At 57.5% G+C, this 13,398-nt stretch overlaps 1 protein-coding gene across 4 annotated transcripts; it reads right to left on the bottom strand.

Annotated features, from left to right (window-relative positions):
- Positions 1-5,175: 5,175 nt before the first annotated feature.
- SLC25A29 (solute carrier family 25 (mitochondrial carnitine/acylcarnitine carrier), member 29) lies at positions 5,176-12,923 on the bottom strand. Of its 4 annotated transcripts, none has more exons than XM_011991641.1 (4): positions 12,879-12,923; positions 9,693-9,764; positions 7,365-7,448; positions 5,176-7,103 (listed from the first exon to the last, which is right to left on the bottom strand). In XM_011991641.1, the coding sequence occupies exon 4, from the start codon at positions 7,065-7,067 to the stop codon at positions 6,345-6,347; it is 723 nt and encodes a 240-aa protein (XP_011847031.1). In that variant the 5' UTR covers positions 7,068-7,103; positions 7,365-7,448; positions 9,693-9,764; positions 12,879-12,923; the 3' UTR covers positions 5,176-6,344. The 4 variants fall into 4 exon arrangements, with proteins under 4 accessions (XP_011847031.1, XP_011847032.1, XP_011847030.1 ...); XM_011991642.1 differs by lacking the exon at positions 12,879-12,923 and adding an exon at positions 9,887-9,921 and having other exon boundaries at positions 9,693-9,723; XM_011991640.1 differs by lacking the exon at positions 9,693-9,764 and having other exon boundaries at positions 12,879-12,917.
- Positions 12,924-13,398: the final 475 nt, after the last annotated feature.

Below are 13,398 nucleotides of genomic sequence, written 5' to 3'. Positions count from 1 at the left end.
GGCGACGCCCGAGGAGGGAGGGGCCACATACCACGAGGCCCCGCTGAACAAGGCCCTGGGACACGCTCCCCCACCAACCTGATGGAACAGCGCCCCCTGGAGGACGGGGTGGGAGAGACCGCCGTCTTGGGATTAGGGGGCGGGCCCGGGAAGCGGTGAGACAGGGCCTTGGGGTGCCGGCCCGAAGGGGCGTTCTGGAGCCCTCCAAGCTGGGGCTGCTTTTCCTCTCTCCTCGTAGCACGGACGTGGCGGGGGCTCCTACCATCACCCTGCCTGTAGGTGCTGGAGCCACTCCTGCCGCCCCAGCCCCTCTCCAGCCCATCACCGCTTCACCCTCTGCCCCCAAGCGTGTTCTGGCCTCACAGTGTACATTGTCTTCCCTGGCCCGTCTCTGTATTGCCTGGCAAAACCCAACCTGGCCCTGTACTCAGCAGCCTCTGCCCTCACGCATTCATTCACTCATTCATTCAGCATGCTGACTTTGCACCCCTGGCTCTCATGGAGCTAAGGTAGAGGTTGGGGAGATAAACAAGAAACCGGCCAGTACTGTCACCACAACAAACAGATCTCACCATGTTCCCGTGTCTGCTCTTTGTCCTGTGTCCTCACCATCCCCGAGGACATTCAAGCCAAATCTGAACTTACTCGTTCGCCCAAACTTTGTGGGACATCATTACAGCTGGCATGGTGTCAGCTGGCCTGGCAGAGCATGGTTGGGGAGGGTGTTGCTTGCAGAGGGGCACTGGTGGGGGGGACTGGCATTCCCCACGAGCCTGGAGGAGGTCAAGTTGCAGGAGAGCGAGGCTGAGCAAGGAGTCCCTGGAGCACAGGCCCATTCCCCTCAGCCTCTGCCCTGTCTCTGTTGTGCCCTGATCAAGGTGGACACTGGCCCCACCAAGCCTTTCCCAGTTCCCTGGGAAGTGGCCTCTGGACCCAGTAATGCGTCTGCCTCTCCATGGGTAGGTGGGTACCACGAGGTCAGGGGTGTGTGAGCAAGAAGCAGCAAGGCAGCTGAGACCCGGGAGCATGGGGCCTGGACCCTGGCCCTGGCCAGGCCCCCTCCGGTGCTTGCACTGCCGCTCCAGGGTTGCCGGCCCCAGCTGATCCTGCTGAAGGGCAAAGGATGGGCTGACGGGCTCCCAGCACTGGCTCCAGCACCAGCTAGCCATGTGGCCTTGGACAGGGGTCCTCCCCAACTGGTATCTTGCACTGCAAAACGGGAGTGCCAGCACCGACCTTGTAGGGCTGTTGGGAGGATGAAGGGATGGGTGTGCAAAGGGCTAGGCCGTCCCTACAGTCATAAGAACCTGCCCAGCACAGGGAGGGCTGGTGAAGGTCCTGGGTCAGTGTGGCCTCACAGGTGCTTTTTATGAGAAATGACTCACTAAAGGCTCAGGCTGGTGATGAGAGGGTCACAAGGAGGTTTACGCTTCATTCGCTCCAGACACCTGATGTCCAAAGGAATCAAAAGAAAAGAGAAGGGGAAGTCTGTGTGCGAACCCGGTGTGGGCTCTGAGATTGGAAAAACAGTTTCTCAGATTTGGACTCTCCAAAATGCCACTGCTTTGCCTGAACTCTGCACCAAGGACCTGAGCACCAGCCCTCACGGGGCCTGTCCCCTTCTTTCTGCCCTTCCACGCTTTAAGCCTCCCTCTTTCCCATCCCAGAGACAAATCCCTCGGCAGTGCTGTTTCGTAGCCCTTTCCCTTAAAGGGTCAAGGAAGGAGCCATAAACTCCAGATCCCTGCGGAGTTCAGACTCTAGCTCCTGCCACATAGTTTCGCCTCCTTTGGGTGCACCCTCGACACCTCCAAGGGCTGCTTCTGCCGTTTACTCCCCAGCGTGGTCTCACTTACCTGCCACTGGACTCCCCTGCCCCATTCCTGGCCTCAAGATGTCCTTTGGCTCAGACACCCTCGTGGCCTCTGGCCCCACCCTGGCCTGCCTCTTATTGCCTCCTAACCTCCTGTGGGGTCTCCAAAGCATAAATTGGATCTTGTCACTCCGCTGGGTAAAACCTGCTCACAGCTGCTGACACAATGAAATAAACTCAGTTCTGCATGGCGGCTGGTGGTGCGTTTGGCTGCAAATGACAGGAACAGTGTGCTGAATGAGAGGGATGTGACCAGCCTTCCAAGGCCAGGCTGACTCGGTGGCTTACGGCTGTGGTCTCTCCCACTGCAGCTCCAGGCATCCTATCCCGTTTTCAGTGGGAGGCAGAGAGCAAGGTCAGAGATCGGAGGTGAAGCGGTGCGCCACAGTGTGCTCTACCTGTTTCACAGCTTTCTCAGAAGCTGTCAAGACATATAGCCAGCTCCGGCCGCAAGACAGTCTGGGGGCCGGCGCGGTGGCTCACGCCTGTAATCTCAGCACTTTAGGAGGCCAAGGCAGGCGGATCACCTGAAATCAGGAGTTCGAGACCAGCCTGGCCAACATGGTGAAACCCTATCTCTACTAAAAATACAAAAAATTAGCAGGGCGTGGTGGCTGCGCCTATAATCCCAGCTACTCGGGAGGCTGAGGCAGGAGAATTGCTTGAACCTGGGAGGTGGAGGTTGCAGTGAGCTGAGAGCGCCACTGCACTCCAGCCTGGGCAACAGAGCGAGACTTCATCTCAAAATAAAAAAAAAGTTCAAATCAGGGAGAAAAGAAAATGTAAAAGAAATTCATTAAAAACAGCAGCAGCTCTGCTGCCTGCCTGGCAGATGTGTTGGTCGTGTGAGGCGGCTGGACTGGGAAGTGTGAGGCAGGTGGAAGCCCCCCGCCCCTTCACCTTGCTCCTTGCCATACCGCCCCTCACTTCTGAATGGCTGGCCTGCCTGTGTGCTGTCCCCGCTGTTTCGTAGCCCTTTCCCTTAAAGGGTCAAGGAAGGAGCCATAAACTCCAGATCCCTGCGGAGTTCAGACTCTAGCTCCTGCCACATAGTTTCGCCTCCTTTGGGTGCACCCTCGACACCTCCAAGGGCTGCTTCTGCCGTTTACTCCCCAGCGTGGTCTCACTTACCTGCCACTGGACTCCCCTGCCCCATTCCTGGCCTCAAGATGTCCTTTGGCTCAGACACCCTCGTGGCCTCTGGCCCCACCCTGGCCTGCCTCTTATTGCCTCCTAACCTCCTGTGGGGTCTCCAAAGCATAAATTGGATCTTGTCACTCCGCTGGGTAAAACCTGCTCACAGCTGCTGACACAATGAAATAAACTCAGTTCTGCATGGCGGCTGGTGGTGCGTTTGGCTGCAAATGACAGGAACAGTGTGCTGAATGAGAGGGATGTGACCAGCCTTCCAAGGCCAGGCTGACTCGGTGGCTTACGGCTGTGGTCTCTCCCACTGCAGCTCCAGGCATCCTATCCCGTTTTCAGTGGGAGGCAGAGAGCAAGGTCAGAGATCGGAGGTGAAGCGGTGCGCCACAGTGTGCTCTACCTGTTTCACAGCTTTCTCAGAAGCTGTCAAGACATATAGCCAGCTCCGGCCGCAAGACAGTCTGGGGGCCGGCGCGGTGGCTCACGCCTGTAATCCCGGCACTTTGGGAGGCTGAGGCAGGTGGATCACTTGAGGTCAGGAGTTTGAGACCAGCCTGGTCAACATGGTGAAACCCTGTCTCTACTAAAAATACAAAAATTAGGCCAGGTGCGGTGGCTCACGCCTGTAATCTCAGCACTTTAGGAGGCCAAGGCAGGCGGATCACCTGAAATCAGGAGTTCGAGACCAGCCTGGCCAACATGGTGAAACCCTGTCTCTACTAAAAATACAAAAATTAGCCAGGTGTGGTGGCGGGCACCTGTAATCCCAGTTACTGGGAGGCTGAGGCAGGAGAATCCATTGAACCCAGTAGGTGGAGGTTGCAGTGAGCTGAGAGCGCCACTGCACTCCAGCCTGGGCAACAGAGCGAGACTTCATCTCAAAATAAAAAAAAAGTTCAAATCAGGGAGAAAAGAAAATGTAAAAGAAATTCATTAAAAACAGCAGCAGCTCTGCTGCCTGCCTGGCAGATGTGTTGGTCGTGTGAGGCGGCTGGACTGGGAAGTGTGAGGCAGGTGGAAGCCCCCCGCCCCTTCACCTTGCTCCTTGCCATACCGCCCCTCACTTCTGAATGGCTGGCCTGCCTGTGTGCTGTCCCCAGAGGGCAGGCAGCAGCAGGGGTCGTGGAGAAGCCCCAGGGTGAGCAGGGCTGGAGAAAGCTTTGTGCTCAAATCAGTTCCTGACAAGGGTCACGTTGGGGCCTTTCCAGAGAGTGCAGATGTGTGGAGAGATCCAGGGTGATGAGGACCACAGCCACAGGCGGACCAAAGCTGCCCTGAGAGATTCAGCCACCCAGGCCTACAGAGGCAAAGGGGCTGCCAAACTGGACATGGAGGAGCCAGGGAAGGGGCCCCTCTCTGTGCCCATGGCCAGGGTGTGTCCCTCACCCCTGGGAGCTTCCCCTGGTTTATTTCACAGTAAAGAGAAGTGAGAGGCAAGGAGACCCCGGGGGTCAACAGCCAGCTTCCTCGCAGCCTCCTGCCTCCCTGGAAGGCACTAGGATTAAACAGGCACAGGAACTGGGGCCCCTCCCCGACTCTCCCTTGTCAGTGGGCAGAGCTTCTTGGCTCAGCAGCTGGGAGGGACAGCCTCCAGGGCTGGTGGTTGCAGAGGCTCAGGGTGCCGAGGGCTAACTCCAGGAGGCTGAACAGAACTGCAGGTGAGGTGTGCAGTGAGACTGAGACCCCCACACCACACCTTTGGCAAAGCTCCAGGAAGCGCTCTCTGACCTCCTAGGTCAGGTTAGGTACAGTTGTGCCCAAGTTGCCCGGGTGGCTGAAATGGTCAGCTCCACTCAGACCTCCCCTCCTCCAGGAAGCTGTTTTTGGGACACTCCTGTCCCTGCTGCCCCACCCGCCAGTGTCCCTCACCACAGGCGTCTCATTGCTGGGATGATAGCAGAGGCACTTCTGCTGAATGGCCAGGCTGCACCAGCGTATTCATAAGCTTTACATTCCAATCCTCTCGCCCTTCATTAGCTTGCCTTACAGATGAGAAAACAGGTTCTCAGACGTATCCGCAACTGCCCAGGTCACATGGCCAAGGCCGCTGTCAGGATCCGAGGGCACACACACCTCTGAGCTGGCCCCTTCGACTCCAGGGCAAGGGTGTTGAATGAAGCCCTTTCCTCCACCATATGCAAAGGCAGCTTCACCACTTAAAAAACAAAGAAAACTTTATTCCCTTGACAGTTTCTGTGCAGCGACACCAGGCTGTACAAAGCCCAGTGTCATCTTCATCAAGCACATTCCCCAGGATGCCTGGGACGGCCTTCTCCTGCCCCAGGCCCCAACTAGCCACCCCTGTGCCCACTAGCGGACCCTGTGCCTTCACAGGGATGAAGCCCTGGCTCTGAGAATGCCTAGGAGGCACCGTTTGCTGGGGAGCAAGAGGAACTGACCTTTGGCTTCTTTGTGGCTGGAGGTGTTCCAGCCCTGGTGAGGGGGATCCCATATTGTTCTCTGCTGAGCCCTCTGCACACCTTGGGGGATCCTGGCTGGCGGGGATGGGTGGGCCAGAGACTCAGTTGTCCATCAGCTGGCCATGTCCCCATTTTATGGACAGGCAGCCTGAGGCCCAGAGGTGGAAGGATTTCTCCTTGCCACAGCTGCATCACACTTGAACTGTCGAGACCTCCACCCACTGGTCTGTCTGCTCCCCACGCTAGTCCCGTTGGCTGATATGGTGCCTCCAGCAGACTCCATGGCTTCCCGGAGGGTGGAGGGTCCCCAGTTCACCCTCCAGCAGGAGTGGCAGCAGCTGGGGTACCCCTAGCAGTGGCATGTGGAGAAGCTGGGGTATGCAGAGGATCCAGTTCTGGGACACCAGGAGGCACACCAAGTTTTCCTCTGTCCCTAACACAGACCAGAGGTGGCCCACCAGCCTCCCGGGTGGAGGATATGTGGAGTCAGGTCCCTGGGCAGCCCCTTGGTGGGCCATCAGAGACCCCTGGGAGCCAGCCTGCAGGGCAGGAGCACAGTGGCATGGCCAGGATCCCAGAAAGGGGCTGGAGTGTCTGCCTCAATTTCCAGGATAATGAATGGTGCAATGGCCTCAGCCAGGCCAGGTGCTGGCTGCCACTCAGAATAATCTCTGACCTTCGTGACTCTACAATGTGGGTATGAGGGTCCTTATTTCACAGATGAGAATACTGAGGCAAGTGAAGTTCTTGGCCAAAGCCACCCGGCTGATGAGCAAAATTCAGCCCAGGTCTGAGAGAGTCCACAGCCCCCGGCATCCAAGCAGGAGGACGGCAATCGACTCAGGGGCCAATTTATGTCTCAGGTTTCTGAGAAGGGGCCCTGGGGAAGGAGGGCGGGGTGAGTGTCACAGGCTGGAGGGCTGCGCCAGAGCGGGCCCCGCAGGGGCGGCGGAGGCCGCGGGCACAGCCTCGCCCTCGGGCCCGGCCTCTTCGCCGCGCGCGTAGGTGAGCACCACGGTGACTGTGGCGAAGGTGGCGGCGTTGACGGGGAAGGCGCGCAGCAGCGTGGACGCCAGTCCCCGTGTGAAGACGCGCCAGCCCTCGGCGCGGTAGCTCTGGCGCACGCAGTCCAGGATGCCGCGGTAGCGCGGGGCTCCCCGCAGCCCGTCGGCCTGCAGCCGTGACTTGACCACGTCCACAGGGTAGGTGGAGAGCCAGGACATGATACCCGACGTGCCACCTGCCAGCAGCAGCTTGGGCACCAGCAGGCGGTCGCCCGGCTCGCAGCCCAGCGCCCGCGTGAGCGCGTCGTAGGTTAGGAAGTAGACGCCGAAGCTGGGCGTCTCTCGCAGCAGCGTGGACACCATGCCCCGGTTGACGCCACGCAGACCCTCGTGCCCGTAGATCTGCACGAGGCAGTCCAGCGAGCCCTTGTAGGTGCGTGCCGGGCCCGCGTCCTGCAGCTGCAGCCGCGTCTTGGCCAGCTCCATGGGGCAGCAGATGACACACTGGATGGCGCCCGCCGCCGCGCCTGCCAGGAACTGGTTGAGAGGCGAGTCGTGGCCCAGGGCCCGGAGGGTGTTGCCCTGTACCCCGAACACCAGCGCGTTGATGAAGGTGAGCCCCATGAGCGGCGAGCCCAGGCCCTTGTACAGACCCAGCACCTGCGGGGGCAGAGACGCCATCAGAGCCGGCAACACGCACCTCCTGGGCCCTCCACGCGGAGAGGGGTTGGAGGATGGCAGCCCCAGCCCACCCCAGGGGCTCCTGAGGACCAAGCAGAATTTCGTTGGAACCTAGGTCCTGATTGGCCTGCTGGCCATCCTGACACCTTCCTTCCTGGCTCTCTGGTCTGGGGTGGTGGCAGCCTGGAGACTGGTTCCCCATCCTGTGCCTCCCGAGCCCTACCAGCCCAGGCCACTCACACTCTCTTGCTTGATGATGGACTTGAAGCAGTGCAATGTCCCACGGTACTGAGGCTTCTCCACGCTCTGGACCTGAAGCCGCACCTGGAAGGAGAGAGTCCAGTGAGAGGTAGGCAGGCAGGGCCAGAGCACCCAGCTCCCGGGTCTGGCACTCAGGCTGCCTGGGAGGGTCTCCTAAGGAGGCTGGGCACTCAGGCACAGTCTAAGACTTTTGTAATTCCAGGGCAGGGCGGACCGGCTATCTATGCCTTTTCAGGATGGGGTGCCGGTGGGCAAACAGCTACAGGGACAGGCTGCTGGAGACAGGGTAGGGGGTCCCCAAGATCTCAGACCAGTTGAGGTTAAGCCTCTTGTTTACACTATGGCTGCACAGTGCACTGCCGGTGGGGCATGAACGACCTCCTGAGACCAGCCCGTTCTCCAGGTGATGCTTGTCATACTGCTGAGTGGGCGGCCCATGTCCCAGACCAGGCTGAAGGTCCCCTGCCCTAATGTCCCGTCAGACTGGCTTTGAGGCAATAGGTGCAAAAAGTGATGAGCCTAGCTGGGTGCAGTGGCTACATCTGTAATCCCAACACTTTGGGTGGCCGAGGTGGGTGGATCACTTGAGGTCAGGAGTTCCGAGACCAGCCTGGCCAACATGGCGAAACCATGTCTGTAAAAAAAATTAGCCTAGCATGGAGGCACACGCCTGTAATCCCAGCTACTCAGGAGGCTCAGGTGGGAGAATTGTTTGAACCGGGGAGGCAGAGGATGTAGTGAGGTCACGCCACTGTACTCCAGCCTGGGCGAGAAAGCAACACTCCGTCTCAATAAATAAATAAATAAATAAATAAATAAATAAATAATATAAGCAATGACCTTGGCTCCAGGAGCTCCTGCCTGGTCTCTGCCAGTAGCCTCTAGTGAGAACAGCAGTTATGAGTTAACAGAGCAGTGGCAAAAGAACAGCCAACAACCTCCTTGGGGACCCACGTCAGCAGCTCTGGGGCCCGGGACGCTGCTCAGGCCTCGCCGCCTCCGAGCCCAGTGGCCCAGAACCTCTTCCATGTCAAAGCGCTCTTTGTTGCCTATGAGTTTATCTCTGCTCGATAGGAGGCTCAGACTTGCAGAGCGGGGGGTGGGAGTAAACTAGGTCAAGTCACATTCTCAGGGGCTGATTCCCTAGGTCTGACTCAGAAATGATCATTCTTACAGCCAGGGCCACAAAGCAAGTGCCTTCAGTACTAGGCAGCATGGGACAGGGGAGGGCTTCACACTCAATTATCTTGGCATTGGGACAACTGCCCCCATTTCCAAGATGGGAAGACTGAGGCTCAGAGATGTTTTACAACTTGGCCAAAGCTGTCTTCTCCAGGGATATGAGTGGCTGTGTTGGTCAGAGTGAGGGTGGGAGGGAGTGCTGGCAAGGGAGAGCCCTCACCGGGAACAGCCAGGCTTCTGCCCAGATTCTGGAACCTTTTCCAATTCTCTCCACCAGAATAGGTGGGCCCTCTATTGGTGAATGCACTTACAAAAAATGTTTTGTTAGGAAACAAGTACCATCTCAGTACGCCCAGGACCTCAACAGCTAGAAGCCAATGCTTCAAGATTGGCCCGAAGCACCCCTCCCACCCTGGAGGCCCAGTTCTTGGCGAGCACCTTGATGCAAGGTTTGCTGCTTTCCCTTCAATGTTCTGGGGTCTCTGGGGCGATCTCTCTGTTCCTCCTGCAGGCCCAACACTGGGACTAAGAGGGCTGTGTGAATAGGACCGATGTGACGTGGAGCTATCCCTTCCCAGGTTGGATACTCAATGCCACCTGGGTAGTGTTGTGAAGTCTTTGCAGGTCACATACACTGGTGAACGCCCAAGTCCAGCAGCTCGGGAATGTCAGGCTCAGGTCAACTCAGCTTTTCCCACCAATGTGGGCAGAGGTCTCTCCCTACTTTGTTTCTGACCCCTCAGTCTGTGACGAGCCCTCACTCTCTGGGCCCAGCATCCCAAGTCTTGTCATCTACAGCTCAGGCTTTTAAAATCTTGGGGTGACAGGCTCTCCTTTGAGGATTGATGGGAATGGACCCACCCCTGGGAAACTAGTCATTTGGACACAAGTTTAGGAAGCTCCCAGCTTCCCACAAGGCTGAGAGACCCCCACATGAGGACCCCCAATCCAGAGGGGGCTGATTTTTTTCGACCAGCCCGAGCCCCCACCCCAGGATCTGTGCTGGGCCCAAGCTTGTCTCACACCCTCCCTGTCCCCTGCTACGGAGGGAACTCTGGGGTTGGGGAGATGGGCACGACAGGGTGGGGTCCAGGCTGGGGTCTGGTTCACCTGGTCTGTACTTACTAGCGCTCTCCAGGGTGAGGCTTACGCCCATCTACAACAAAGTTACACTTTTGCTATGGATGGAGACAGCCCCTAGCTCAGAAAGTAAAGGCGGTTAAAGCAACACAAAATTTCAACATCACATCCAGGCACGGAGCCCCCACAGCCAGCCCCCACCCACCCTCCCCATCCCCTGCCCAGGGATAGCCGGTCACCCCCTCATCACAGTTCAAGATGACTGCTCCCTGATGAAAGTGACTGTTTCCTGATTATTGTTGTATCCAAGGAAGCAGGACAGAAAATTCCCTTTGTGCAGAACCACGTGTGAAGGCCATGTGCTTCAGGACGGGGGCTGTGGTTCTGGACGCTATAGAGGAGATCTAGATCTTGGATTCTTTCAGTCCCAAGGGTCTGGGGGAATAAACTGTGACTGTCCCAGCCATGAGATAGTCTGTGGCCATGTGACAGTACAGACTGACATGGACTCGGGTCGCCCCTGATGATTCTAGGGTACAGCTGCAATTACATTAAGTTCAAACCAGGCAAAAGGGGCCCGTGGTGTTGGAAGTGAGGACAGTGGGCCAGGCCTGTCATCCCAGCATTTTGGGAGGCCAAGGCAGGAGGATCACTTGAGCCTGGGAGCTTGAGACCAGCTGGACAACGTATCAAGACCCCATCTCTACTAATAACTTAAAAAAAAAATTAGCTAGACATGGTGGTGTCTGCCTGTAGTTTCAGCTACTTGAGAGGCTGTGGTGGGAGGACTGCTTGAGCCTGGGAAATCAAAGCTACAGTGGGCTACTGCACTCCACCTGGGGTGACAGAGCAAGACTCATGTCTCAAAAAAAAGGAGGAAGTTAGGCCAGTGGAAGCCTCGGAAGAAGGGGCGGGAGGAGCTGATAGGAGCGGGAGTGAAGACTTCCAGAGGGCTGGCCATGTTCTGTTTCTCCTGGGTGGCGGCTCCCCACGCCTGTGCTTTGCGATGACTTATACACCTAGGATGTGTACACTTTCTTTTTTTTTTTGAGATGGAGTCTCGCTCTGTCACCTAGGCTGGAGTGCAGTGGCGCGATCTCAGCTCACTGCAAGCTCTGCCTCCCAGGTTCACGCCATTCTCCTGCCTCAGCCTCCCGAGTAGCTGGACTACAGGTGCCCGCCACCACGCCAAGCTAATTTTTTGTATGTTTAGTAGAGACAGGGTTTCACTCTTAGCCAGGATGGTCTTGATCTCCTGACCTTGTGATCCGCCCACCTCAGCCTCCAGAAGTGCTGGGATTACAGGCATGAGCCACTGCGCACGGCCGGATGTGTGCACTTTCTACATGTGCTGGACCTCAACTAAAAACAGTAGCCAGGCGTGGTGGCACGTGCCTGTAATCCCAGCTACTTGGGGGGTTGGGGAGGTCTGAGGCAGGAGAATCACTTGAACCCAGGAGGAGGAAGTTGCAGTGAGCCAAGGTCGCACCACTGCACTCCAACCTGAGTGACAGACACAGACTCCGTCTCAAAGAAAAAAAAAAGTTCAGCTTTTTAAGGTAGGTATGTCCAGATGTGATGCTGGAGCGACACAGTGGCAAAAAAAAAAAAGGGATCACAAATAGATCTTCTCAAAGACCACCCTCCAGACAGCGAAGTAGGGTCTGGGGAGTAAAATTTCATGGGCTGGAGAAACTCCTGTCCCTGAGTCACATCAGGGATGCTGCTCGCGGGCTCAGTGGCTCAGGACGGCGGAGCACCAGGACGAAAGTGCTCCCCGGCCTGCCAGGGGCTGCCTGAGGGGGCCGGGCAGGAGCCCAGCAGGTCTGGTCGATTCATAGCTCAGAGAGCCTAGGCCTCCGCGGAGCTGGAAAGAGGAAGTGAATGCGAGGCACTTCTTGGTTGCGAGAGGCATTCACAACACATGACGACGAGATATAAACACAGTGCAACGTGGACACTGCCAGGCTGTCCTGGGCTGCTCTGGCCTGGGGGAGGCTTCACGGGTGGCCTGGCCAGGCAGCGCGTGGGCACGGCTGGGGCCGGGGGCTGTGTGGGCAGGCTCTGCACAGCCTCCCTCTCGGCAGGCTGGTGCAGGAAACGTGGGGCCGCTGCCTGCCAAGAAAGCCTGGCCCTTCAGCCGCCTCCACAAACTGGATGGAAGAGTTGTGCTTTTCAGAGCCAGCATTTAATCCAACATAAATTATGCTGGTGAGCACTGGCACGATGACAACGTTTGAGCCCAAAGATACCGGGACCTGCCCAAGGTCATGCAGAAAACCAGCTGGCAGAGGGGCCTGGACCTGCACAAGGCCCAGGGACAGAGCTTTTTAAGGTCACAGCCAATGCATAAGGTCGGGCCCTCACTCTTGTGCTGGATGCAATCCAGCCTTATGGTAAGCAGTCACTGTCTCTGCCAACAAACACCTGGGCTCACTAGAAAAGGAGACCAGAAGTCTCCTGCCAACCCAGCTCAGGATGTGCATCCTGCCTTGCCTTCCCTCAGTGGGAAGAGGGGCCACGTGTAGTGCTGCCGGCAAGCACAAGGCTGGTCTGGTGCCCGCCACTCACAGCTTGCCCTGGGGCCCAGGGAAAAGCGTGAGGAAGGGCCCCACTGCGCTACTTTCAGAACATACAGCCCAACCACAAGTGGAGGGTGGGGGATTTATTTGGGAATTGCCAGCTGGAGGACACAGATTTCCTTGGTTTCCGTTCCGGGGGGTCTGAGAACCTGGAACTCCGGTTTATGGAGGTGTGGGGTGTTGTCAAGGAACCGGCTAACAGAGCCCTTCCTCACGCCTCTGGCACGTGGGAAACTATCACTCGGACTCTCCGTAAGGATGATCACCACTCCGTGAAGATCATGTTCATGGGAGGTACGAGTTTTGGCTTTTTTGTATTTTCTCTCTGAACTTTTCTTTCTTTCAAGGAAGTGTTTGGGGGAGTTCTGCATGGGAACAATGTGGGTGCCCTTGCTCTGGGTGGGAGGAAACCTCAGCACCTCGGTCCCAGCTGGCCAAGCCCAGGATGGACTTGGCCATGAACCCAGAATGTGGATCAGCCCCAGCTGGGAGATGCCAGGACGAAGCAGCAGGACGGTTCAGCCCGGCGCGGTGTAAAAAGCAGCTGCCCACCTGGGGCTGTCCACGGAAATGGGCTTCCGGCCACCCCAACCCTGTGAGCCTCTTTCCAATGTACGCGCCGAGAAAAAAAAGCAGCGATGAGACTCACCTTGACTGTGTCAAACGGGTGTCCCACAAGCACGCCTGCCACACCTGGAGGAGGAGAGGGGGACTTGTGACCCACATACCTCAGAAACACAGTGCAGGGCACTGGGCATGAGGGGGTGCTGGCAAGGAGGACTGGCAGGAGCTCCTGCAGGGGAAAGGGGCATTGCCCAAGCACCTGTGAGTGCAGCAGGCAGATCCCGTGAGCCCCTGGAATCCTCATGTCCAGTGGTGGGGTATGCATGTGACATCCCAATGCCATGCCAGCATCTGTCCCATTGAGCGCTGGTGACCCATCTGCAGGCTGCTGCTCTCCACAGCGGACTGGTCTGGGTGCCTGACAGGGGAAGCTGTCCCCTGGGAGGCTGCACACACTATTTCTGGGAGGTCCCATTAATCCAAACACCTGACATGAGCAGGAGGCTCCAGGGATGCTGGACTTTGGGGTCAGACCCTCCCCAGATTTGAATTTTCCCCCTGCCACGCATCAGCCTGGCATGCTCACAAATGACTCTGTCTCTGGG

Source organism: Mandrillus leucophaeus, unplaced genomic scaffold (genome assembly GCF_000951045.1).
Source record: "Mandrillus leucophaeus isolate KB7577 unplaced genomic scaffold, Mleu.le_1.0 Scaffold4, whole genome shotgun sequence".
NCBI lineage: Eukaryota > Metazoa > Chordata > Mammalia > Primates > Cercopithecidae > Mandrillus > Mandrillus leucophaeus.
This window is presented reverse-complemented; position numbering and strand designations above follow the sequence as displayed.

What these genes read in the sequence shown, in the direction of transcription:
- SLC25A29 (XM_011991641.1), bottom strand. Translation starts at nt 7,067, where the DNA reads ATGGGGCTCACCTTCATCAACGCGCTGGTGTTCGGGGTACAGGGCAAC.